General features: G+C 44.0%; 1 protein-coding gene across 1 annotated transcript in view; it reads left to right on the top strand.

Annotated features, from left to right (window-relative positions):
- The window catches only part of SNRPB2 (small nuclear ribonucleoprotein polypeptide B2), a 33,212-nt gene extending 12,379 nt beyond the window's left edge, over positions 1 to 20,833 (top strand). Inside the window, exons 4-7 of the mRNA XM_068232447.1 lie at positions 5,972 to 6,112; positions 11,726 to 11,776; positions 17,201 to 17,289; positions 20,509 to 20,833. Of these exons, the coding sequence (XP_068088548.1) occupies positions 5,972 to 6,112; positions 11,726 to 11,776; positions 17,201 to 17,289; positions 20,509 to 20,668 (441 nt within the window). The 3' untranslated portion in view covers positions 20,669 to 20,833. The remainder of the gene's footprint in view (positions 1 to 5,971; positions 6,113 to 11,725; positions 11,777 to 17,200; positions 17,290 to 20,508) is intronic.
- Positions 20,834 to 24,748: the final 3,915 nt, after the last annotated feature.

Below are 24,748 nucleotides of genomic sequence, written 5' to 3'. Positions count from 1 at the left end.
TTTGCATTTTGGCCAAAAAGTTCCATTTTGGTCTCATCTGACCAGAGCACCTTCTTCCACGTGTTTGCTGTGTCCCCCAAATGGCTTGTGGCAAACTGCAAACGGGACTTCTTATGCTTTTCTGTTAACAATGCCTTTCTTCTTGCCACTCTTCCATAAAGGCCAGCTTGTGCAGTGCATGACTAATAGTTGTCCTAGGGACAGATTCCCCCACCTGAGCTGTAGATCTCTGCAGCTCATCCAGTGTCACCATGGGCCGCTTGACTGCATTTCTGATCAGCGCTCTCCTTGTTCGGCCTGTGAGTTTAGGTGGACGGCCTTGTCTTGGTAGGTTTACAGTTGTGCCGTACTCCTTCCATTTCTGAATGATCGCTTGAACAGTGCTCCGTGGGAAGTTAACCACTTTACCCCCGGCGGTACGAATTTCTCCGTCCCTTTTTCCATCCTTTCACCCCCAGGGACGGAGAAATCAGCACCTTCCGCGCTACCGCTGCTGTCCGCGCTTCCGCCGCTCGTGCACGCCGCCGCCCGCTCGCCCGGAGATCAATGAACGGGAAAATCCATTCCCGTTCGTTGATCTAAGCCCCCACAATGATCCGCTGCTTCTATTAGAAACAGCGCGATCATTGTGATTCTCCCAGCCTCCTACTGCTTCCTGTAAGCGTCCTTCTGGACGCTTACAGGTCGCATGTAAAGACTCACTGTGGCCATCTTGTGGCCAAATAGTAAACTACACCCTAAAAGCATTTTACACATACAAATAATTTGGATTACACAATAAATTAACTCATTACCTCCCACACTCCCCATTTTTTTTATTATTTTTTTGTAATTTAAAAAAACAAAACAAAAATACAATAAAAAAAACATAAATAGTTACCTTAGGGACTGAACTTTTTAAATATTTATGTCAAGAGGGTATAACACTGTTACTTTATAAACTATGGGCTTGTAATTAGGGATGGACGCAAAACTGAAAAAATGCACCTTTATTTCCAAATAAAATATTGGCGCCAAACATTGTGATAGGGACATAATTTAAACGGTTTTATAACCGGGACAAATGGGCAAATACATTTCATGGGTTTTAATTACAGTAGCATGCATTATGTAAAAACTATAATGGCCGAAAGCTGAAAAATAATTTTTCCCCACATTTTTTCCTATTTTCCCATTAAAACACATTTAGAATAAAATTATTCTTGGCATAATGTCCCACCTAAAGAAAGCCTAATTGGTGGCGAAAAAACAAGATATAGTTCATTTCATTGCGATAAGTAATAATAATGTTATAGACGAATGAATGGATGGAGCGTTGAAAGGTGAAAATTGCTCTGGTGTTCAAGGGGTAAAACCCCTCAGTGGTGAAGTGGTTAAAGGCTTTGTAAATCTTTTTGTAGCCTAAGCCTGCTTTAAATTTCTCAATAACTTTATCCCTGACCTGTCTGGTTTGTTCTTCGGACTTCATGGTGTTGTTGCTCCCAATATTCTCTTAAGGTGCGTACACACATGCGACTATAGTCGTTTGTAACGATCGTTCCCCGATCTTTACCAACGACGATCGTTACAAAAAACGAACCACCGACTATTAAGGCAAACGACGAACGAGCCAAATCGCTACAAAAGAAAGTTCTGTCTCGGCGGATTTTAACCAACGACGATCGTTTGCAAAAGTAGTACATCGTTGGAAACGATCGTTCGTACTAGGCTTGACATGCGCATTTCACTATTTCTCCATGGAACTTCTCATTTTTATGCGCAGGCGCAATAGTTGCTTTCTGTGATGTAACGTTCGTTCTAACGATCAGATCGTTACACACATTTTAAAACTACCTTTACTTAGGTCGTTCTTTCATCAATTAAAAGTTCGTTCGTCGTTCTTAACGAACGATCGTTGTCGCATGTGTGTACGTAGCATTAGACAACCTCTGAGGCTGTCAAAGAGCAGCTGTATTTGTACTGACATTAGATTACACACAGGTGCACTCTATTTAGTCATTAGCACTCACCAGGCAATGTCTATAGGCAACTGACTGCACTCAGACCAAAGGGGGCTGGATAATTGCGCACACCCTACTTTGCAGTTATTTAAAAAATGTTTGGAATCATGTATGATTTTTGTTCCACTTCTCACGTGTACACCACTTTGTATGGGTCTTTCATGTGGAATTCCAATAAAATTGATTCATGTTTGTAGCAGTAATCTGACAAAATGTGGAAAACTTCAAGGGGGCCGAATAATTTTGCAAACCACTGTAAATGTGCATCTGTACAGTACATGTCCCTTGTCGCGGTGTCCGTCCGTCTTCCGCCTCCTATTAGCCTAACACACACACACACTCGCACCAATTCCGAGAGATTTCATGAAATGGATCGGGAATTGGCCTGCCCGTGGGCCAAATGGCCCTCAGAGCCATTAAGTTTGGCTCTCGGGTGGTTTCCCCACTTTGCATTATGTTTGGCCCACTCTAGACCACCAGGGAAGCTATATTGGAGGTGAAGCCCTAGATCACCAGGGAAGCCATATGGGGAGGGGGAAAGCACTAAACACTAGGGAACTGTATAGGGTAGGGTGGGGGTCTCTAGACACCAGAGAATTTTATAAGGGAGGAAGGTGGTCAGTAGACATTGAGGTTGGCCCCGTGACTAGGTCCCAGTGTACAATTTTGGCCATTTAGTATTTGAGTTTGACACCCCTGCTGTAATCGGATTCGACAGAGAGATATCTCTTGGTCAAATCTGCCTATCATCGCTAGATGTATGGCTACCTTAAAGTGGATCCGAGATGAAAAACTAACGATAACCAGTAACTTGTCTATATATTTTATCTCAAGTTTAGATAGTTTACACAGCAAATCTAGCTGCAAACTGCTTCAACAGTTTATGATTATTTATTCCTGTGATACAATGACAGCAGCCATGTTTTGTTTGTCACATTACACACAGGCAAGCTGATAGCATCTCCAGCCCTCAGCCTGTGACAAATTCAGTCCCCTCTCCTCCTCCCCTCTGCCTCTGCAATCTGGCTAGTAACCTCCTCCTGCCAGACTGAGCTCCCATAAGCCCTTGCTACAGTGCCAATGCATTCTCAAAAAGCTGTGGGCGAGGCTTGTTTAGTTTATAGGGAATTGGTGTATTAAAACAAAAGTATTTGGCTTGAGGAATGCCCTGTAAACTATATGTAAGGAACACAATTATGCAATGAGTAAAAGTCTATCTCGGATCCATTTTAACGGTTTGGTGAACATGCCGATTGCAACCATTGTACTTTTTCTCCTGAGCTGGTCCAATAAGCTTTTATTGAAGACCCTAAGAACTGAGATATGAGGCCTCTTCATACTTTCAGGTGAAACCTCTGGTCAGCATTACATTGTGCTATCTTCTGACTGTTTTTATTTAGGCTGTGCCAATCAGACCATCTGGATCACATCTGAATAGGCAGATTACAACCAGGGCTGTGGAGTCGGTCCAAAAATCCACCGACTCCGACTCCAACTCCTCAGTTTAGGATTCCACCGACTCCTCTAATTTGCATATTACAATTTTGTTGATTAAACGTATGTAACATGAAATTCGTCTCTTAACTGCCAACGCTTTGGAATTTTACAAGACAACTGAAGTGAGAAGGATATGTAGACTACTATATTTATTCCCTTTAGACTAAAACTAGTCCTTGGTAAGAGTACTTGTAAAAGGTACAGACCGGAACAAAGAACATCTATCAGGCCCTAGGCAATGTGACTGTGGGTACATGTAAGAGTGATGTGCAGGTGCTCTGCAGGGGAATGAGGAGATTCTTCCTCTATTACGCATTCTTCATGCACAATCTGAACAAGGTTTATGGGTGACAGACAACACCTCTGTGTTCAATGTGCACAGCATTCTCAGTGGATTCCCTGCAGCTCTGTGGGGAGTGCATATGTAGAGTACAGTACTACTGTGTAACAAAGTAAACCTGAGACAGATGAAATTAAAGTTTTATACATACCTGGGGCTTCCTCCAGCCGCCTTCAGGATAATCAGTCCCTCGTTGTCCTCCTGCACCACCTGGATCTTCTGCTATGAGTCCAGGTACTTGAGCCAGTCGGGCGTAGTGCGCATGCACACACTCCGCCGTCAGGAGCATACTACACCTGTGCAGCACTATTGCGCAGGTGCAGAATGTTCCTGGCTGTGGGAGCGGTATGCGGCCGGACAGCGCTGACTGGCTGAATTACCAGGACTCATAGCAGAAGATCCGGGTGGTGGAGGACAGCGAAGGACTGATTAGCCTGAAGGGGGCTGGAGGAAGCCCCAGGTATGTATAAAACTTTACTTTTCATCCGTCACAGGTACCCTTTAATTTGTAGTCACCAAACCAAATTTTAACAACATATCAAATTATTTGATTTTATCAGCATAGGGAGTGCATACATTTGCATAAATCAGCATCAGTGCAGAATTATTTCCATCTCATTGACCATCTCTATTAGTGACACAGCTACACATCAGGTTTTATTCTTACAGCATAGATGTTATTTAGTATATATAAGAGATTCCTGTGTACACATCATATATACAGTCACAATCAGATATGTATATCTGACCTTAAAAATACGGGGACTGCTTTATTGAAGCAGCACAAGTAACTAATTTTGATTGGTTTATTTCATTTTTGTGGACTAAGCACAGCTATTACTGTATATATACTGTATATATACATTCTTTTTAATGACTATTATCTGAGAAATAGAACATTTTATCATATTTTCTATTTTAATTACAGTTACAAATTCATTGGGAGTCGGAGTCGGTGCATTTTTTCCCGACTCCGACTCCGACTCCAGGCACCCAAAATTGCCCGACTCCGACTCCACAGCCCTGATTACAACTAATATTTTTCAGTAATAAAATACATTTACATACAGAGCCAGCAATTGTAAAGTGATCTGTTTATTTAGTTATAGTAGTATGGCAGCCTCGGCTCTTGGCTTTCCGACATTTTCCCCCCTTACTCTCGCCATCCATCCTCCCCTGTCCCCCACCTCCTTCGAGAACCGGTATGAGCCAAACCAATTCCATGTACAACACCTCCTCTTCCCCCCCCCCCCCTCCTTCTTTGTGTCTGACAAAATAAACAATTCTTGATGTCTCAGGAGGTGGTAAGGCTGCATATTACACAGGCCTATCACCTCCACAAAGTTTCCTGTTAGCTCCATATTTAATTAAGCTTTGTGGAGCTTGAGGTTCTCCCAGATGTTACTTGAAAATCCAGGTACAGTCTTAAGCTGGCCACTAACGGTCCAATTTCTAGCGAAAAATCGTTTAAACGGTCAGAAATTCTGATCGCAGTGGTTTTCGTCGAACCAAAATTTAGATTTTCTTCTTGGTCGTGATAGATAGGAAGCAATGATTGGTTAGTTGATGGTGTAGTGAACGATTTTTCATCCGATCAGAATTTCTGATCGCTCTAACGATTTCTCGCTAGAAATTGGACAGTTAGTGGCCACCTTTAGTTACCTGGTCCTCCCCTCACCTGATGTGACTACTTCCCAACCTTGCATCTGTTCACATGCCAGTCTGTAATGCAGAGGGAGGCGTATCCTGGGCAGGAAGGGCGTGGTCAGATGCAGGGAGAACTGTGATTGTTGTAGTTCTGTAGGAGGAAGTCTGGTTGAATTTGGTTTCCCTCTCAGGCCAAGCAGTGGACACGTACTAACAGCAGGAAGTGCTGCAGAGGTGGTTCAACATAATGGCAAAAAAGCTTTACTACAGGTGAAAGCTAGGCTGGTGGTATTGACATTGGCCCCTGCACAGGAAGTACTTGGCTGCTTTTTGTACACAGAATCTGACTATATCGATAGGGCATGTGAAGTTAGCAAGATTCTAGTTACCGTAAAGCAAGCAGTTCTAATCTCAAGTTGCCATATAAATGTTCATTAGTCTAGTCTATCTATAGAATAATAAATGATACATTTGTGCTCCTCTGCAGCGTATTCAGTATGCAAAGACTGACTCTGATTTGGTGTCCAAGATGCGTGGAACGTTTGGAGATAAAGAGAAAAAGAAAGAAAAGAAAAAGAATAAAGCACAAGAGCAGGCAGCTAATGCAGCCAATAAGAAATCTGCACAGGTAAGTCATTGTGCTTTGTGTGGCTGTGCTGCTATTCTGAAACTGGACATATAAAGTGCAGCTAACTTGACAGTTGGAAACAGACATTATTTCCCACAATGCAACAAGGTTCATAGACAGGAAGCTTCCATGACCATGGTTATGACATCACACTGTGGGAGGGGTTTCACCACAATATCAGCCATACATTCCCCCCGATGAGTTATTTGGGAAAAGGTAAAGATTTCTCTTGGGAAAGCGGGTATCAGCTGCTGATCGGGATGAAGTTCAATCCTGGGTTACAGTTCCTCTTAAAGGGGCAGTATTGCAAAAATAGTCCTTTTTACGTCATTACATATAAGTTATGTACAAGTGGAGTAATACTTTAAACATGTTTAGTGGCTGAACAAATGTAATAAGTACACTGGCATTACCTATTTGAAGCAAGGGAGCCACGTCAGAAGAAACCTTTACTGACGCCGATTTAGACAATACCATTATGCTGTAGGAGGCAGCTAAATCAGCTGTTTGGGGTGGCATTATATTTCCCCCTTGAGACGTTAGAAATAGGATCCTCCACCTTGTAACTGCACTCTTGTGCAGTTCCCCCAGCTCATGTGAGCCGTGTGACGTCACCGCACTTGACAGATCCTAATGCTGCCTGCCGAGGCCCCTTCACCGCTGCTGGCAAGGACACGGACACCTATTGCTGTCCGTTGCTGTGGTTACCAGCTTTCAGCTCTGCGCAGCATTGTGGCAGCAGCACGGAGCAGCCAGGAGTTGTAGCTGTGTCCTGCTAGCATCTAACATTACGATTAAAGTTGTTGTTTTATTCACGAGGCAAGCATTCTTAGAAGGAAAGAGTTACATTTTTACTGCTTTCCTTCTAAGAATGCTTGCCTCGTGAATAAAACAACAACTTTAATCGTAATGTTAGATGCTAGCAGGACACAGCTACAACTCCTGGCTGCTCCGTGCTGCTGCCACAATGCTGCGCAGAACTGAAAGCTGGTAACCACAGCAACGGACAGCAATAGGTGTCCGTGTCCTTGCCAGCAGCGGTGAAGGGGCCTCGGCAGGCAGCATTAGGATCTGTCAAGTGCGGTGATGTCACACGGCTCACATGAGCTGGGGGAACTGCACGAGAGTGCAGTTACAAGGTGGAGGATCCTATTTCTAACGTCTCAAGGGGGAAATATAATGCCACCCCAAACAGCTGATTTAGCTGCCTCCTACAGCATAATGGTATTGTCTAAATCGGCGTCAGTAAAGGTTTCTTCTGACGTGGCTCCCTTGCTTCAAATAGGTAATGCCAGTGTACTTATTACATTTGTTAAGCCACTAAACGTGTTTAAAGTATTATTCCACTTGTACATAACTTATATGTAATGACGTAAAAAGGACTATTTTCGCAATACTGCCCCTTTAAGTACGGTTATGCTTCAATTGGTTGCAAAAGCAAGTCAGTAATAACAGCCTCCATGTCCATCTCATTATGAGGTTTTTAATTCACACTTAATATGACTTGGTGAGAAAGTCATTGGCAATACCAAACTCTTTCCTTTCAGCATAAAATGATCTTTTGAAGTTGTAGTGTGATTCAGGTACATGTCATTATGGCACCGGGCAGTTCAGTGCCGAATGACAGATCTCCCTACTGCCACTAAACTCCCCCGGCGGCATTAAATACTATTCCCCCTCCGAGATGTCGCAACTCGGAGGGAGATGTCAGGCCCAGTGCACACCAAAACCGCTAGCAGATCATCAAAACGCTAGATGGTTTTGGAGCAGATTTCAGAGCGATTCTAGGCATGTATAGAGATGTTTTCTAAGCATGCCTAGCGTTTTTGGGAGTTTTTTTGTGTAGCAGATTACAAATATTGTTACAGTAAAAGCTGTTACTGAACAGCTTCTGTAACAAAAACGCCTGGAAAACCGCTCTGATCTAGCGCTTTCCAGAGCTTTTTGAGCTTTTCCTATACTTGAGGCAGAAACACTTCTGCAAACCGCGAAAGTGCTGCAGGACCCACGTTTGAGGTTTGCTAAAAACCGCAAACTGCCGGTGTGCACCATCCCATTGACCTACATTAGCCAAGCTTTTCCGAAGCGGTTTGCGGATCGCTTCAAAAACCGCTCGGTGTGCACCAGGACTAATTTGGGGTCTGGCAACCGCTGGTGCTCCGAATTACCGTTACACGGGGTGCGCAGCGTAGCATTGCTGCTATGAGGGCGCCCAGCTTCGGCATCGGGCACCAAAATGAACTGATCCAGTGTGATTCTGACCTCCAATCCTTTTATTTTCACTTAGAGAACCCAGGGTGGCATACTGCAATCCTAATAGGACCCAGGGGCATGTCATGTGCACAAAGACATGCCTCTGGGTCACTGTATCACCGCTGCCAGCCCTCCTGCGCTGCACCCACTTAAAAGATCTCCAGCCTAGTGACAAACTGCTTGTCGCTAGCAGGCATTATTTATGTGAGGCTGTCAGTCAGCCTCATAGCATCTGCCCTGATAACGCGCTCCACCCACCCCGCCACTCTCCGCCTTTATTAGGTTCCTCTAAAAGGAAGCCAAGCCGTGACTTCCTGGGTTGCGGCTTGGTTTCCTATTGGAGGAAGCTAACAAAGGCGCGGGGGGGGGGGGGGGGGGGGGGGCGGAGCGCGTTATTAGGGCAGATGCTACGAGCCTCACATAAATAATGCAAGCTAGCGACAAGCAGTTTGCAGCTTAAAAGAGCTTTGGGGGGGGGGGGGCACAATGACCCAGAGGCATGTCTTTGTGCACGTGGCATGCCTCTGGGTCCTATTAGGATTGCGGTATGCCACCTCGGGTTCTCTTTAACTGCTTGAACAAAATATTGAAGTTTAGAGATGTCCATATCCTGATGTCTGCTGAACGGAAACGCTGTCCCATCTGCTCTTAATATTCAGCGTTTATTTGGCTCCCATTTGTGAGCTGATGCTGCTTGTTTAAACTCCTATGAGCTCACACAGAACTGTTTGTTTTTAATAGTCTTGTTATTGTACCGTATATTCCGGCGTATTAAGGCGACTTTTTGAACCCTGAAAATCTTCTGCAAAGTGGGAGGTCGTCTTATACGCCGGGTGTCAGGTGCGGGGTGTCAGTATTTGTGCCAAGCAGAGCTTACTGGGTGCAGCAACCTTGGTGGAAAGGTCCGCTCTTGTCCTGGGTCCTTCTATGTCCTCCACTGTCCCCCTGCCTCATTCATGTCCGTGTCCGTGTTTGAACATTCAAAGCTGCAATACATTAGCATCTTGCGAGCAGCCGCTCACGTGGGTAACAGGGCAGCTTCCTGGTCCCGGGTCACCTGATTGGTGACGTGTGCGGAGGAAGACACTGAATTGTGGAGCGAACACGTCACCAGTCAGGTGACCCGGGACCAGGAAGCTGCCCTGTTACCCACGCGAGCGGCTGCTCGCAAGATGCTACTGTATTACAGATTTGAATGTTTTTAAACACGGGACATGGACATGAATGATGCAGGGGGGGAAGTGGAGGACATAGAAGGACCCAGGACAAGAGCGGACCTTTCCGCCAAGGCTGCTGCACCCGGTAAGGTCTGTCTGGTACAAATACTGACACCCAGTTCTAAATGGCACAGCCTGAACTCTTTTCCCTCCACTGGATGACTGCAGCACCCAGTAACATGCAATGGGTGTATACAGGGTGGGCCAGGAGGACAGAGGAGGCATGTTGTGAAGAGGGGTAGTGTTATACGGCTAGTATATGCCAAACTCTTTCTTTTAACTGGAAAAGTTGGGGGGTCGTGTTATACGCCGGGTCGTCTTATACGCCGGAATATACGGTAATTGTATGATTTAGAAATCCTTTAAAGAAAGCTGGTCCTGGATCTCAGTGCATCTGCTGATGTGGCACCTGCCTTTGCTATACTCAGATATTCCCAGTAACCTATGCTGTGGTAAATGTACAGGAAGCCATTGATGAACACTTTTTTTTTTTTTAAAGAAAAAATATATATTAAACAAAAATTGCTGCCATGGTGATCATTTTAGCTTTTCTATTTTCTCTCATTGCCCCAGAATAAGAATGAAATCAAAGCATCTGGCTCTACAGCCCTAATAAGCATGCTAGAGAAAGCGTAATCTCTTCCTGGGAAGCCTTGTTTCATATAGACCCCTTTTTTGGTGTGCTAACCCCCCCCCCCCCCCCAATAGGCAGATGACGAAGCTGTTATTTGTTCCAACTGATGAACATCTGGCTTAGTATCCATAGGACATAGCATCTGAAGAAGCAGCCTTTACGCCGCGATGCTCCTTATCAATCGAGCCGCTGATGTGGCTCAATTGATAAGATCCGACAGGACGGATCTTGCTTCCGCCGATTCCCTGCTCGCTCCCCGCGAGGGGACAATGGCAGGGAATCGAGCGGAAGATAAGCGGGGCCGAGCGGGGAATCGAATGCGGCGCGCGAGCGGGGACGCGGAAGAGGCGATCCGGCGGCTAATCGAGCCGCCGGATCGTCACAACATCTACCCGTGTAGACGGGGCTTTAGCTGTGTAACAATGCACCAGGCAGTACCCACTATTGTTTGACAGTTTGGTGGACATTGGCTGCTCTTTTGATTGTCAGTATAAGCTATGGTTCAGTTGTTGGAGCCTTATACTGGATGCCTTTTTTTTTTTTTTTTTTTTTTTTTTTTTTTTGAGTGTGGTGTTCATAGCTGCCCCTTTTAACATTTATGTGTTAGCCTTTACTTGGGTTATCTACCAATGGTTTGTTGTAGTAATTCATTTGTAATGAACTTAAAGGGAACCTGAGGTGAGAGACATATGAAGGCGGACATATTTCGCCAAGATTAGCTGCCTGCTTGTTTCAGGTGTGTGATTCAGATACTATCGGGGCTGCCAGGCAACTGGTATTGTTTAAACAAAATAAACATGGCTACCTCTTTGCATATCTCACCTCGAGTTCCTTTTAAAGTGGATCTGAAATGAGGTCACTCATTTCAGGACACCATAGAGCCTTCGCGGCCCTCATTCCTGTGGGTCCTGCTATAGACGCCTATTATAAAAGCCACGATTTGTGGCGCTGAGGCAAGTGGATTTGAAAATTGCATAGCGAGCATGGAGCGTAATTTACTGCTTCTTAACGCAAATTGTGGGGGGTGGGCATTAAGATTTGGGCACCATAGGGTGTGTGTGTAGGAGGGGGGGTAATGCGCCACTTGGGGGGGGGGGGGTTAGGTTTAGGCAACACCTTGAGGGGTCTTAGGGTTAAAGCACCACCAGGAAGAGGGGGTTAGTCATCTGTAGTGGAGGGTTCTGTGTGAGAGTAGGGTTAGCTGTAGTAAAATATCTGTAAAGATTACCAATATTTTACTATCTGAATCCAATAGTAAAATATCACAAATTGTAGCGATATTCTACTAGCGGCAATCCCCCTGCACCCTTTTTTATGTATGCCTTTTACCCTATATCCTATATGGCCAAAATCCCAAATCTTGACTTGTGGATCATTCTTCACTGTACCCCAACATTCAGGTACTTCAGTATTGGTCATATGACTGTTTGTGTCGATCAAATGTGTAGAAAGTAGCGTGTTTGCATCGTTTCCTGTATCTGAGTAACTTTTCTTCTCATCTGTTTCCAGGCTCCTGGACAGGAAATGGATACTGCACCTGGAGCAGCACCGAACCAACAGGTAACGCTTAGACTGTTTCATAGTCGACACAATGAAGACCCACTGCACTCAAGTCTAGCTTTATTTTTATGTTGAGCATTTCAATGCGCTGAGCAGTACAATCCCATTCATCAGCATCGCAGCAGCCAGCAATGCAGGTGCCTTGTGTTGTGTAAAACATGTGGCTACCCAGCACACACGTGTGAATGGGTCCTAAGAGCTGGCTCACACTCTGTTTTATGCTGGGCTGTGACGCATTGGACACTGCTCACACATCAGACATGCAGAATGTGTCCATGCTTTTGTATTAATCCTCTCATTCATGTCTGCTTGGTTATATTACAATGCTGCATGTTTTACCAGACGACATTTGTAGCCATTCATCAAACTGATAAGCTTGCCTTCACATGGAACTCTGCACTGGGAACATATATTTGCTAAATACACAATTCTAACTTTGTCTGGAGGAGACTAAATATCGCTGAAACGTAACCTTTAAAAATACATTAAAAACGAAGATGGTGCTGAAAAAACAAAAACAAACTGACACGCACGGACAGACCCGCACATACAGATACACATCCTACATGTTTCACCCCCTCAAATGGGGGACTTCATCAGATATACAAAGTGACCAGTGCTAGAGTGCCAGGTGCTACTTTTCAAATCTACATATAAAGATTCAAATACATTTCACATAGTATCAGCCTGTTGGCTTATTCAGCAATTGCTGATGAATTTGTTTTTAATTATTAAATGTTGGTTTAGTGCTTTTTAGTCACATCCAGACAAGGTTAGAATCGTCATTTCAGGTGTGTGTTTTGAACATATATTTGCTGCACTGAATGAAATCACAACCCATATATGTTAATCGGCCTTAGATGCTTTCAGCAACAGGGATCACTGCTGCTCATTAAAGTGAACCTCCAGACTAAGGCTGCTTTCACAGTGGGACGTTACAGGCGCACGTTAGAGCAGCCTGTAACGCACCCCACCGCACATTAATGAAAAATCAATGGGCTGTTCACAGTGCCCACATTGCGTTACATTGTAACGCTGCACCTCAAGATAACGTACTGCATGCAGTACTTTATACGCGTTTAAGCCGCGTTAGACTGCTTGCACATGCTCAGTAATGTTGGGGAGAGCGGCCAGGCACATGGCTAATATTCACTGCACGGTGTGATGTGCAGTGTTTACTTCCTGGAGCGGCCGCTCTGTGCAGCGATTGGCGGGGCCACGTGATGCCACATGCGTCCAAGAATACGCATCACGGACGCCAGAGTGAGCTGCACAACGCGGCTCAGTCTGACGTCCACATCCAGCACCACCAGGCGTTGCGGGCACGTTATGCGACCAGAACGACGCCTAAAACGCAACGTCCTGGTGGGAAAGTGGCATAAAACTCTATTCAGAAGAACTGAAAAGGCTTGGTGTTTCTTTAAGGGTCTGTTTACACTACACGCAGATTGGATGCAGAAAAACTGACTCCAATGAATGCCTATGGGCCTGTTTCCACTAAACGCGATTTTTCTGATGCAGATTTTCCCATTGGTATTCATTGGAGTCAGTTTTTTTGCATCCAATCTGCGTGTAGTAGAAACAGGCCCAGTTTCACAGCATCAGAACTTTGTTTTTCTTATAGAAGTCTCATTTTTAGCTGCATTTTTAGCTAATCTCAGCCCCATCAAAGAAAACTTCCAGGGCTTTCTCCCCCTGATGCTGTACAAAGCATGATTGGATTTCCTATGTTGTTGTTCGTTGCCTAGCAACTGGACAACCAAAAAGATGGCTGTCCTTATGAAATCACAAACCTTTGCCTGTTCTTTTAAAACAGGGTTGGGTAAGGGATTATATTACCTACCTATTTTAACATAACTAATGTAACTTAATGACAGTATGTTTGTTTAGGGTGAAGTTCGTCTTTAAGGATGAGCAAGAACAGTTTTGTGAAAAGTGAGTGTGAAAGGTCAGGGGACGCAGTAGAGAGGGTTTCGGCTGTGTCGTATCAGTGAAAGGCAGCGACCTAGGCGAATTAACACTTAGTGCTATGGCCTTTGCTCACGCGCATCAGGACAGATTTGCTTTTCATGCGCATGCCTATTGCTCATCTGCTATTATATCATGTCCTAGTTCTTGCATCCTGGCATATGCAGCATATATCTGAATGACCATGTGCATATCTATAGCACATCACTGTAATATGTTTCATGGGAATCTCTACAGATGGATATACAGAAGTCCTGTCATCCATTTCTTTCAAGCTTTAAACAAATCCAGCCACTTTTGTTGAATACCAGGATTCCGCTGTATGCTTCATATGATTTTGTATCTGTGTTTTGTAACTGTATGTTAGAAAAATAATATATGGAGGATTTTAAGATCTCTTCTTGTGAACATATTGTTATAATGTAAATTTGTGGCACATGCAGCATCGTTAAGTTATAGCACACACATAAAGTATATATACACCACTTGAGGGGATACACTTTCTCCTAATTGTATTGTCACTTTTTCGTTACACATGTAGAGAGACTGTTTACATTCTCACATTATTTATTTATTGTATTTATAAAGCGCCAACATTTTATGCAGCGCTGGACATTAGTTTAGGTTACAGACAATATTTAGGCGTGACATACAGCAAAATGACAATACCTGAATACAAGCAAGACCAGATCATGCAGCACAGTATGAGTACAAGGTAATGCCTAGTCACTGGAGGGGAGCATGGAGATTAGGCAAGTTAGGTTCACTAAGATGCATAGCATGGGTTTACAGTAATAGAGGTGCATGATCAGGTAGGACACAAAAGGAGGACCCTGCCCAAGGGCTTACAATTTAGAGAGAGAGGTAAGGGCACGAAGCGTAGGGGACCAGAGTTCAGCTGTAGGTTTAGAGCACTTGTGAGGGGTAGTAGGCCAGAGTGAAAAGGTGAGTTTTGAGGGCCTTCTTGAAGATGTTGAAGGAGGGGGCTGCCCTAATGGGTGGAGGTAGGGAGTTCCATAGTGTTGGAGCACATGAACTGCTTCAGCAAAAACAAAAAACCCTGTAATTAAAATAAGATGTCAAAGCAGTCTCTAGTGTGTTTTTATATAATAAAACGTTAACCATTTCCGCCGCCCGGACGTGAAGCTCACGTCCAGGCGGCTTCTCTGCTGCGCTCCCGTGCGAGATCGCGGGCGCGCCCCCGTGTCCCCGTGGTGTTCTCCGGTAGCCCTGGGATCAGTGAACGGGAACATGGTTCCCGATCACCGATCCCTGTCCCCCGCAGAAAAACTGAAGCGCTCACACATGAGGATTCAGTTCTTCTGCCCGGAAAAATTTCCGCATCTCCCTTGTACTTCCGCTTAGCGAGAAGTACAAGGAGGGAAAACAAAAATGAAGGTGGCCATCTTGTGGCCAAATAGTAAAACTACATCTACACATTTTTTACAATAAAAAAAAAAGAAAAGACATAGTTACCTATGGGTCTGAGCTTTTTTAAAGGCGTACGTTAAAAAGGGGCGCTGGAAAAAAAGGGCGCCGGGTTTTTAACGATAAGCATGGATAACGTTTAAAAATGTATTGTACTATATTTCGTTTAAAAATAATGTTTTTTAAAGTTATAAATCATTAAATAATGTGCATTAAATCGGCAATTGTAAAAACGTTAATCTTTCGTTTAAATACTGAAACGTATAATAACGTTAAAAAAAAAAAAATACTAAGTAACCCTCCCTGTACCTACCCCTAACCCCTAGACCCCCCTGTTAGTGCCTAAACCTAAGACCCCCCTGTTGGTGCCTAAACCTAAGACCCCCCTGTTGGTGCCTAAACCTAAGACCCCCCTGTTGGTGCCTAAACCTAAGACCCCCCTGTTGGTGCCTAAACCTAAGACCCCCCTGTTGGTGCCTAAACCTAAGACCCCCCTGTTGGTGCCTAAACCTAAGACCCCCCCTGTTGGTGCCTAAACCTAAGACCCCCCCTTTTGGTGCCTAAACCTAAGACCCCCCCTGTTGATGCCTAAACCTAAGACCCCCCTGTTGGTGCCTAAACCTAACACCCCCCTGTTGGTTTTTTCGTTTAAAAATAATGTAAAAAAAAAAAAAAAAAAAAAATGTACTGTTTTTCGTTTAAAAATAATGTTTGAAAAAAAATATTGTACTGTTTTTCGTTTAAAAATAATATTTAAAAATGTATAAATCATTAAATAATGTGTAATCATGAGAAGCAGTAATAAAACATTAAGTCTCCGTGCGCCGCTTTTAAAACGTTATTTTTCACCGGCGCCCTTTTTTCCTATCGGGCGCCCATTAAACGATATTTATTATAGGAGTGAATGGCGGCGCCCGATTTGTCCACTAGCCTCAGGCGCCCGAATTTACTGTTTCCTTTTTAAAGATGCATTTGAAGGGGGTATACTACAAACATTTTTTAATTTATAAGCTTGTAAATAGTGGACGCAAAATAGAAACAATGCACCCTTATTTCCAAATAAAATATTGGCGCCATACATTGTGATAGGGACAAAATTTAAATGGTGTCATAACCGCGACAAACAGGTAAATAAAATACATAGGTTTTAATTATGGTAGCGTGGATTATTTGAAAGCTATAATGGCCGAAAACTGAGAAATGAATTTTTTCCATTTTTTCGTATTAATCCTGTTAAAATGCATTTATAAATAAATAATTCTTAGCAAAATGTACCACCCAAAGCAAGCCTAATTAGTGGCGGAAAAAACAAGATATAGATCGATAAATTGTGATAAGTAGTGATAAAGTTATTAGCGAATGAATGGGAGGTGAAAATTGCTCTGTTACATAAGGTGAGAAATCCCTGCGGGCTGAAATGGGTAATACACTACGGAGCGATCCCCATCTTTTTATTTTTCCTCTTAACGCTAAGCCTGGTTTTCCAATGGAGTTGCTTCCATATTTAAATAGACATGGCACCTGTGCTAATGTGAATTTACCACAGAATCATGTACCATTAATGGGGATTTGGATGCGTTGTGAGGAAAACTGCAGCAGGCAGCACTTTTCTTCCCCACACGTGATTGGTGCCTGCACAGTAGAGCAAACCCGACCGGATCGGGTTTCCATGCGTAATACACTTCGGAGCACTCCTCCATCTTTTTGTTTTACCTCAGTAACACTAACACCCTTCAGCCGGGATACAAGAGCTGCTACAGTAGTGTTTTCCTACACCTACCATCTCTGTGTTTGTTTAGGGCAACATTGCACATCACTTTTTTCTAGTATTAACAGGGTCTAAAACACACTCAGCTACTACACTACCTAGAAGAGGCAAGGCATTCCTTCTGTAGTGGTGTTGTGCAATATATTTGTTACTATGTCTTGTACTGCTGTATGTATACAGCAGAATACCATTTCTTCCTGAACATACTGTAACAGCTGTCATTCTAATCACATTGTAATATTTTGCATATGTTGAAACAGGTGCCTGACAACCCTCCAAATTGCATCCTGTTCTTGAATAACCTACCCGAAGAAACAAACGAGATGATGCTGTCCATGTTGTTTAACCAGTGAGTATTCTGCCTTTTTACAGTAGTTTTGTGTCTGTGTGGTATGAATTACATGTGACCTCCCCACCCACCACACACATGCTGAACACTAGGGTGCATCAGCCCCAGGGATATAGCGGGCTTAGAGCTCTGCTCTGTAAGTCCCAGTGCACATATGGGGAAAATGTGTGTTGCCGGCTGCTATAGTAGACTGCATACCTCTGAGAGGCTTCAGGGGTATATAGAAGGAAGCTCATCCTTACAAATTCCTGAAGTAATGACATTTCTTTGCTTCTCCTGGCTTCCATTTATCATCATATAAGGGCTGGTGCACACCACAAGAGCTTTTTAAACGCTAAAACTTTTAAAGAGAATCTGTACTGTTCGATTTCTACAATAAAAAAACATACCAATCGAGTCACTGATCTCCTGGATCCCTCTTTGTCTTTTCCTCCACTCCCTGCCGCGATCCTGGCTTTTAATCGCCAGTTTTAAGCAGTGTTTACAAACAAAAAACATGGCTGCTAACCAGGAAATGATGTGTGTGTGTGCGCGTACACACACACACACACACACACACACACACACACACACACACACACACACACACACACACACTCACACACACACACACACACTCACACACACACACACACACACACACACACACACACACACACACACACACACACACTCACACTCACACTCACACTCACACTCACACTCACACACACACACACTCTCACACACACACACACTCACACACACACTCTCACACACACACTCTCACACTCACACACACTCTCACACTCTCACACACTCACACACACTCACACACACTCACACACACTCACACACACTCACACACACTCACACACACTCACACACACTCACACACACACACACACACACACACACACACACGTATCTATCTGTCTATATCATGTTACAGTATACTACAAGTTTTTATTACATAGTGAATTATCTGCACTCCAGTCTGGGATTCACACAGTTTCTCAGCATGTGACAGGCAGCTCCCTCAGCCTCACAAACTGCATCACAGACCAGATGAAATTGAGAGCAGAGAGTGAGGAGTATACAAAGCACACAGAGCCTGCAGGGGGGCGTGCATAACTTGTATTCATTACAACAGAGGCAGCCCATAGCTCCCTGGGTCCACAAAACGTGACAAAGAAAAGATTAGATATATTCATGAGACAGTGCAACTAGAAAAAGCTGCAGTAATCCAGACCACATTAGAACAGGTATAGGAATTTATAGTATGGAAGAAATAAGGCTAATAAATGTTAGTCTCTTTAAAAGCTCTTGCTAATGCAATGCTATGGGGAATTTTAACAAAATCACATTGCTCCAGTGTCCACACACACATAGGATAACATTAGCAGGAACTTTTAAAATCACAAAGCACTCAGAAAAGCTCTTCTGGTGTGCGCCAGCCGTTACAAAGAAGTAAGCTAGGATGGGTGGAAAGTGTGCTTATTGTTAGCGTTATGTGGCTTGTCTTTCGGAAAGGATGATGGGATTGCACTAATGAAGTGTGAACATGTTTGCCACTAAACTGTATAGACTAAATATACTGCCAATATACTCCCCCAGATTTTTCAAAATGTCCAAATAGACTTCCGGCAAACTGTTCAAATTTGACAGGAAGTGACTGTAACTTTTCGCAAATATGACCAATGTACCACACACCTATGTTCAATTTTTTCCTCAATTATGATAAAAATGATTGGAAGCTCAGAGAAAATTGCTAGTGTGTGTATATGAATAAATTATCAATCCAACACACACCATACAATCTTTAGTAAAAAATGAAGAGAAATATCTGGCATTCCGGATCGTTTTAAATCGAAAAAAAATGGGAATTTTTTTTCTACTGCTAATTGCAGTAGGGAATGCGTCCAATAATACGCATGGCGGCCAGCCGACTAGTGAGTCGTCAAAAATGAAACTAAGTGACAGCGGGGAACCGGAGGATTCCAGAGCGGCTCTGAGGGCACAGGACTGCTGCAGGGGGCTGGTAATAGCCCCAAGTAAGTAAAACTCTTTAACCCCCGTTCAGTTAAGGTTCCCTTTGAAGGGATACTGTAGGGGGTCGGGGGAAAATGAGTTGAACTTACCCGGGGCTTCTAATGGTCCCCCACAGACATCCTGTGCCCACGCAGCCAGTCCCCAATGCTCCGGCCCGCCTCCCATTCACTACTGGAATTTCAGACTTTAAAGTCTGAAAACCACTGCGCCTGCGTTGCCGTGTCCTCGATCCCGCTGATGTCACCAGGAGCGTACTACACAGGCCTAGTATGGTCTGTGTCTGCGCAGTACGCTCCTGGTGACATCAGCGGGAACAAGGACACAGCAATGCAGGCACAGTGGTTTTCAGACTTTAAAGTCAGAAATTCTAGAAGTGAACCGGAGGCGGGGCCGGAGCATCGGTGAGTGGCTGCGCGGGCACAGGATGTCTGCGGGGGACCGTTAGAAGCACCGGGTAAGTTCAACTCATTTTCCCCCAACCCCCTTACAGTATCCCTTTAAACATAAGATCTGTTCAGGCATGTGCCAACATGTTCCATCTGGCGTGTCCATTAGTGACAACATCAAGTTCCAGTCAGTCTGCATCAGATGGAAGTCGGACACGTGATAGCAGTGCTGTGTATGATATGTCCGGAACAACTGAGTCACTGTGAACAAGAAGCTCTGCAGTGGGCGCAAGCACTTTAATTACAGCGCAGGTAGATTTGGGCGCAGCCGCCGCCACCACCATAGGCTGTAATAGGAATTACAGCTATAGCACACCGAGTAACTCCGGCGCCATCAGAAGACTGAGCTGAAGTTGCTCATAAAACACTATAATTCGGCCTCCAGCAATTGCTGGAAGCCGAATTATTTCATTCTTCATCATCCATGGCGGCCTGGAGGGGGACTAGTATTTAGCGCGGCCGTAAACTTCTGCAGCAGCAGGATCAGGCATATACAGGCTGTATCCTGCGCCCAAGTCTCCCGGCGCCAATTTTATATGTATTCCCCTGAACGGTGACTGGATCCGCCATGGCTCAAACCCATTGGTCATAGTTAGAAAGTTGTACAGAGGACGTATAAGGAACACTATTTCACTTCTCAGTGATTTTTATGACCTAGATCGAGCTAACAATTTTTTTTTCTTTTTAAGATGAGAAATTGCCGTCTGTTTACTTTTTTTTTTTTTTTTTTTATCTCCACCAGATTTCCTGGCTTCAAAGAAGTGCGCCTGGTGCCCGGGAGACACGACATCGCCTTTGTAGAGTTTGAGAATGAGACGCAGGCAGGATCTGCGCGGGACGCACTTCAAGGCTTCAAGATTACGCCATCTCATGCTATGAAGATCACATATGCTAAAAAGTGAAAACACACGGCCGTTTCTGGACTTATTTATAGCTGTTCCTTGTTCTTGCCTCCAAGAATTCACATGTTCTGTTCAGACTCTGAACCTCTATTGTTGCTCGTTTATGGCAGATTTCTAGTTTTTTTTTGTACAAATAAATGTTTTCAGGGTTTTTTGTTTCTTTTATATTATCACTTATCTTTATTGTTGTAAAAAAAAATCCACATGGGAAATGTGTGCTTTCATGAAAAAAAAATCCCCCCAGGACAATTATATGCTATTTTGATAAATATTTTTGGACGTAGCTGAAAAACCTTTGTTTGCACTCTTAGCTGAAGCATACAGTCAATGAAAAGTATGCTTCACTTTTACTATTAATACTGCTGCAACCCGTTCTACTGCAATGCTCTCACCACACTGTGAATGTAAAGTAGGTGGTGCTTTGCAGTGCTGAACCTACCTTACCAAGTGGTCATTACACCTCACCTGGTGAGTGTCCTTAGCTTTTTTGCACTGAGCATGTGCGCAGCCAGGGCAGTTAGGATACAGGGCCTGATCTGACAGTTTGCTGTGTGTGGTTCACAGAGGTTCTCATTGCATTGTGGGAAATAACAGCTTTTTCCAACTGCCAAGCAAGCAGCTCCCTGTGTGCATATACTTCAGACAGAGGCAGTGAACGAGCAAGCGGGACGCGTATGTGCACGCATTGCGGGGGGTAGCGGCTGTGACCTAGCGCCCGTTCTTTAACGAGTGGGCCTTTTTACTAGTAATAATAATAATGTGGAACATAGTTCCCCATCCCTGTCCTCAAGGCCCACCAACAGTACATGTTTTGCATGAAACCTCAACCATGCACAAGTGGGGAAATTAGCGTCTCAGCAGAGCTGATTAACCTCCTTGCCGGTTATCCCGTTACCTCGAGGTAACCTGCGCAGGAGGATTTCTCACGCCCCGCTGGGCCGATTTGCATAATTTTTTTCCCCTACACGCAGCTAGCACGTTCGCTGGGCTCGCTACATGATTTGAAAAAAAAAAAAAGTGCTGCGCTGCCCCCTTGCCGGCGGGAATTGGACCGGCAATGAGGTTAAAGGGAACCTAAACTGAGAAGGATATGCATTTTTCCTTTTAAAATAATACCAGTTGCCTGACTCTGCTGCTGATCCTGTGTCTCTTATACTTTCAGCCACAGCCCCTGAATAAGCATGCAGATCAGGTGCTTTGAAGCCAGACTGGATTAGCTGTATGCTTGTTTCAGGTGTATGATTCAGCCACTGTTACAGCAAAGAGTTTAGCAGGACTACCAGGCAACTGGTGTTGTTTAAAACTACCTCTGAGGATTTTCACAGAACATGCACTGTTGGTGGGCCCTGAGGACAGGGTTGGGGAACACTGATGTGGAAGAGGAGCTGCATGAAAGTTGGGCTAGGGGGCAGAAAAAGTATAAATCTGGCCTTACTGAAGCAGCTGAGTTGAAGAATTTGGTGTGGACTACATTATCCTTTCATTCAGACTGCTAGGGGCAGGTCACAAACTGAGCTGTGTAATGCTGGGCATACATGGCTTGATTTTGCCGCTCGATTCTCCTGCTCGATCGTTTCACTGCTCAATTCCTCAGTCAATTCTCTTCTTGTTTTTCCTTATCTTTTTCCATTCGCTGCAATCCGGAATCGAGCTGCGAAATGATCGGGCGGGAGATCGGACATGTCGGAAATTATCTATCGAGCTATCTTAATGGCTCAAAAACGAGCTGTGTATTTCCAGCATTAGACGATTGCAACCTAAAGCAGAGGATGTTTGCAGTGCAGGAAGTGGTCAGTGACTGAGCACCTGACCAGTCATGTGATTTACTGATATCAGCTATTCAAGATAAACCAGCTTTGCTGTTGGATGCCACACAAAACTGGAAAACAAGTGCTTGGAGCAGGACATTAAATATTGATATACAAATCAACACAATGCTGTTACCACGGTTGGGGACAGGGTTTGACTTTAATAACTCACAAATATTCTGCGTCTTTAAATTCTGTTTCTCACAGTTGTCTTATTAAAATGTTCTACTAGGCTGGTTTTTCCAATATGCACTGTGACTGCTTGCCATTGTTCAATCTCATTCTGACACCTGTCAAGATTTACAGAGACTGCTCATGTGTAAATGAAGGGTGCCCCGCTGGCTCCTGTTTTTAGCCTCCATTTTCTTTATAATTCTCTTTAACACAATTCATTGAACTAATTTCTCCAGTTAAATGGTTAAATTGATGGGTAAGCTTCAGCTAAACTTTGGAAACTTTTTTTTCCCCCCTTTGAAATAACTTTATCTCTGCATATTTTGTTTTGACGCAGCCATTCTAGCATAATAAAAACAGGCTGTTTTTTTTTTTACACGCTTCAGTGTTTTGGTTTCTTTTTTTGCTTCCAGTCAATAAATTACAGGATGAGACTTATTGTGCAGCGTTGTACTGCGCACCCTTCAAGGAGAAGCAGCTCTACCGTGTCATTCGGCTGCACATGACGACAGCCGTTAGGTGACCATCAGCCCAAATACCGTATCTGGGAGTCCTACTTTAGAGACCATCTGCGGCAATCATAAGGTGAACACAGGGTCTCTCTGATCTGGATGTTCTGCCGTCAGAGTGCTAGAAAAATGTGTTACAGTATAATCTCATGATAGTAAACTGATGTAGTAAAATTTGATATAGTAAACATTTAGGTATAGTACAAAAGTGTCCAGCCCTGCCCTATTATAAGTATATGGGAGTAACGCCTGGTATAGTAAACCCTGATATAATAGAACTTCTATTATAATATACCTGAGTTTTGGCCACTGTGGTACGCTGTATCCGGCTATAGTGGTAAGTGGGGCGGGCGCATGCGTCATTTGTCAGTCGGAGACCCATAAACTGTGGTCGGTGGGTTGGCTGACAGCTACTTGTAGCCTACTCGCTATCTGCACACTATTCTGGGCCTACGTGGATTACCTCAAAAGCACCAGCCAGTGAGACCTATGCTTCCTGTGTAAGCTGCTGCCTGATTTGGCCTTGTTCACATTATAGAAGCGCAAGCGCTGAGCGATTTATAAGGCTATTTTTGAAGCGCTTTTCAAATAGCTTTCTGAGCGATTTTCATTTAGACAAGCTCTTTTCTAAGCGCTTTTGTATAGTGATGATTTTTTTTCACTTCCTGACGTTAGTCAGGAAGTGAACCCTTTGACCCGGTAATGAATAAATACATTGTATTTATTCATTACCGGGTCGGTGCTCGGGAAAACGCAATTAAAAGCTCTATTGAATCGCAAAGTGCTTGAAAAAGCAAGTATAGGGAAATCCCAAACGCTCAGAAAATGCTGCAGGAGCCGTGTTTGCGATTGGATAAAAAACTCAGCGCTTATATGAGAACACTCACATAAGCGACTATTGCACTTGCGCTGTTAAAATGATTTTTAAAATCGCCAGCACTAAAAAAAGAGCGAAATCGCTCTTAGTGTGAACAAGCTCTTACTCAGGGAATTGCCTGTCTTCTGTGACTTGCTTGTGCATGGCTGCAACACTACAGTATCATCCAGGCTGCCCAGAAATGTGGCCAGAGGAGCACACTATCAGTGTTGTATCTACATTAACTGGTGAGACATATGCTTCCTGTGCAAGCTGTTGCATGATTATTGTATACAAATTCCTGCATATTGAACAGAGCCGGATCATCCACAAGGCAATTCTAGGCAGTTGCCTAGGGCCTGGAGAGGCTTTGAGTCCTATGGGAGAAAAGCGCTTTACAAATGTTATTGTATTGGAGAGAGACTAGGGGCCTGGTGGGTGCAAGCCCCACCAAATCTTACTAAAAAAGCCAAGTAACCATCGGTGGCAAACAAAACTGCTATCTTGCCTAGGCCCCCAATTCATCTTAATCCTTTTCTTATATTGAGCTCTGTCCATTTTGACCTAGCTCAGGCTCGGAATTCACTACAAATCGCAAAAGCACTATCACAATCGCTAAAGTTTTTAATGAGCGTTTTATAAGCAATTTCATAAGCTTTTTCTGGAGATTTTGGTAGCGATTTTAAAAAGTGTAAGCGCGTCTAATTGAAAAGGGCGCCTGGTGTATCCCACA

This window comes from Hyperolius riggenbachi, chromosome 4 (assembly GCF_040937935.1).
Source record: "Hyperolius riggenbachi isolate aHypRig1 chromosome 4, aHypRig1.pri, whole genome shotgun sequence".
Taxonomy (NCBI): Eukaryota; Metazoa; Chordata; class Amphibia; order Anura; family Hyperoliidae; genus Hyperolius; species Hyperolius riggenbachi.
This window is presented reverse-complemented; position numbering and strand designations above follow the sequence as displayed.